Here is a 2,731-nt window from a genome sequence, read left to right on the forward strand (position 1 = left end):
TTTGTTCCAAATGTTGTTTCTAGGAATCATATCGAAAGCCTTTCTAAAGTCCACAAAGCAACAAAAGATATTTGATTTATCATTGCAGCATTCCCTCCATAATGATCCTAAGCGTAACGAGGTGGTTTTTTGTTGAGTGCTGCTTTCTAAAACCCGTTTGGCCTTTAGCCTGCTTACCTTCAATTTGAAGCCATATGTTCAACTTCCTTTCCAAAATAATACCATATAAGTTGGCTAGGAGAGGGCTCATCATAATTGTCTGATAATTAGAGGGGTTATTTGTATCCCCACTTTTAAAAATAGGGATAGTGAGGCTTTGAGTCCATGGTTTAGGGAACCATTTCTTGGAGGCTTGATTGAAAAGCTTGTGAATGTGGGGGATGACGACAGGACCTCCAATTTTTAAGATTTCTGCCTAGTAATCTTCAATGTCCTTAGCTTTCCCATTAGCTGAGTGATTAATCCCAAAATAAATGTCTTCTAATGAGAAAACTTCTTTCGTTGTGAGCAGGGTTTCAAAGTTATCCGTGACATTTGGAGATTCATAAAGCTTTTTAAGATAGGAACTCTAGTCGTGTAAAGCAATTTTATTATTATCTTTAGCTTTCCTAGTTAGAATCTGCCTCCATAATTTCTTAGGAGCTACCTTAGAGAGGTGTAAGAGATTCTCTTTTATTTTACAAATATACTGCCTTTTTTTCCTTTTACTTAGGGCTTTGTATATTTTTATGTCGTAAGGCGTTTCCCTCTGAAATGAACTCCCTAAACTGCTATCGTGTCAAAATATGTGCCATTCGATTTTGTTGTTAGATGATTGGGTAATCATTAGCCATTGATTTGAATTGAGCAATTCCAGGCGCGACGGTCCATATGAACTGTCAATGATCTTAACATCTAGATGTGACATATCAAGCGAGACCTTTCAAGTTTCAAGTAGCAGGTGGTGTTTTAGTGGCATGCATTTCCTTCCAAACAGAAGCCACATTCGCTAGTGCATTGTATGAACTCCCTCCCTCTGCCATTGCAAACCGGGCCTTCCTCATCAATTCTTCCATCCCCTTCTTCATTTCCATTCCCCCCTCTCCTTCCATTAATTCCCTCGCTGCTCTTTCCACTTCCTCTCTCTTCACCAATCCATCTGCTCCCTTATGTGCTTCAATGCCCACCTTCATATCCTTCACGAGAAGGAACACATTCATTCTCTGTTCATCAAAGAGAGGCCAAGCAATCATTGGCACTCCATGTAAGATGCTTTCGATCGTTGAATTCCAACCGCAATGAGAAAGGAAACCGCCTGTGGACGGATGAGAGAGGACAGCAATTTGAGGCACCCATGAATCCACCACAAATCCATGGTCCTGGGTTTGAGTCTCAAAACCCTCAGGTAGAACCTCCCTCATGTCTGCTTTGGTAGTCATCGTGGATTCAGTTGGAGGAGGAGGCTCCTTACGCAACACCCAAAGGAACCACTACCCGCTTGCTTCTAGCCATAAAGCTAGTTCCTAAATCTGATTCTCTGACAGGGTGCCGCGGCTCCCGAGAGAAACGAATAGAACTGACGAGGCGGGCTAGCGGTCCAGCCATTTGAGGTAGTCCTCCTTCTCAAACTTCTCTTCAAATTCCGACAGAGGTGAAGCTATTAGCGGCCCAACGAGATAAATGGAAGGGGTCATTTCAATAGCGCTTAGAACTTTTCCTTCCTTGAGAGCTTTTATTTGTTCTGGTTCCATTTCTTGGCATGTATTTATCAGAATTCCACGAGCTTCCTGAAGCCGAAGGGAATGTTGAATGAACCAGTTGAATGAGATATCAGATCTGTCTAGAAGAGGGTCTGGAAAATCTATTCTGGGAATCGGCGGAAGGCACGACACTTCGACCAGGAAATCCACATCTTTGAAGGAAATTTCAATGTTGTGGACAAGTGTTGGAAGGTAGAGCATGATGTAGAGGAGAGAAGCCCCAGAAGTGGATAATATGTAGCAAGGTATTTCCAGTTTGGAGGTGACATCCAACATGGGTGTACGGAAAAAATCGATTATGAAAGCGCAGACAGGAAATGAAAAGGATGTGAGAGCATCTTGCACTAATATTTTAGCTCTCTCTAATAGTAAGGGCATGCATACAAAAATTTTCATCTCGGCATGATCCCCTTCGATCTGAACATCAGGGAGCTCTATGAAGCGGATCATGTCCCCTGACGAAGACGGCAGGGTGTGGTGAGGAGAGCCGCCCATCCATTTGGTGGTGAAGAAGGTGATAGAAAAGCCATGGTACACAGTCAGCTGCTTTGCAAGCTCGAGCAGTGGGATGTGATGGCCCATCCCAAATGCAGGGAATATTGCGACATGAGGCTTTTGGCTCTGCTCTTGCAACTCCATGAATGTCTCTATATTCCAACAAGCAAATGCCAATATTTGAAGGGTGGGTTCTGTAACGATGAAGCAAAGAATTTATAGTTATAAAAAAAATGTATGAGCGCGCTTGCGTCGTAATGAATAATTTAGGGAGGTAGCCAAAACTAAAGTTTAAACAAATATATGACCCACCATGTTTTTGTTGTTCTAAGGACTTGGTAAAATACTACAGACAATTTAGGGTGGATTTTTCATTCATTTGTTGACTTTGCAGTAGCATGTTGGCAATTTAGGAGACATGTATGGAAAATGGCAGGACCCAGGGCTATATTAGACAGTTTAATTTTTCTTGAAACGTCAGTACAGACATATGGACG

At 42.3% G+C, this 2,731-nt stretch overlaps 1 protein-coding gene and 1 pseudogene across 1 annotated transcript; both read right to left on the reverse strand.

Annotated features, from left to right (window-relative positions):
- Nucleotides 1–929: 929 nt before the first annotated feature.
- On the reverse strand, nt 930–1,418 carry LOC149249027 (UDP-glycosyltransferase 72B1 pseudogene; annotated as a pseudogene).
- A 150-nt stretch (nt 1,419–1,568) lies between these two features.
- On the reverse strand, nt 1,569–2,378 carry LOC149249028 (UDP-glycosyltransferase 72B1-like). The gene has a single exon (XM_089451724.1). It carries the CDS (start codon nt 2,376–2,378, stop codon nt 1,569–1,571), a length of 810 nt encoding a protein of 269 aa, XP_089307850.1.
- Between the last annotated feature and the right edge of the window lie 353 nt (nt 2,379–2,731).

Source organism: Pinus tabuliformis, chromosome 7, assembly GCF_031772625.1.
Source record: "Pinus tabuliformis cultivar Carrire ecotype Pingquan chromosome 7, CPIR1, whole genome shotgun sequence".
NCBI classification, from domain to species: Eukaryota; Viridiplantae; Streptophyta; class Pinopsida; order Pinales; family Pinaceae; genus Pinus; species Pinus tabuliformis.

What these genes read in the sequence shown, in the direction of transcription:
- LOC149249028 (XM_089451724.1), bottom strand. Translation starts at nt 2,378, where the DNA reads ATGGAGTTGCAAGAGCAGAGCCAAAAGCCTCATGTCGCAATATTCCCT.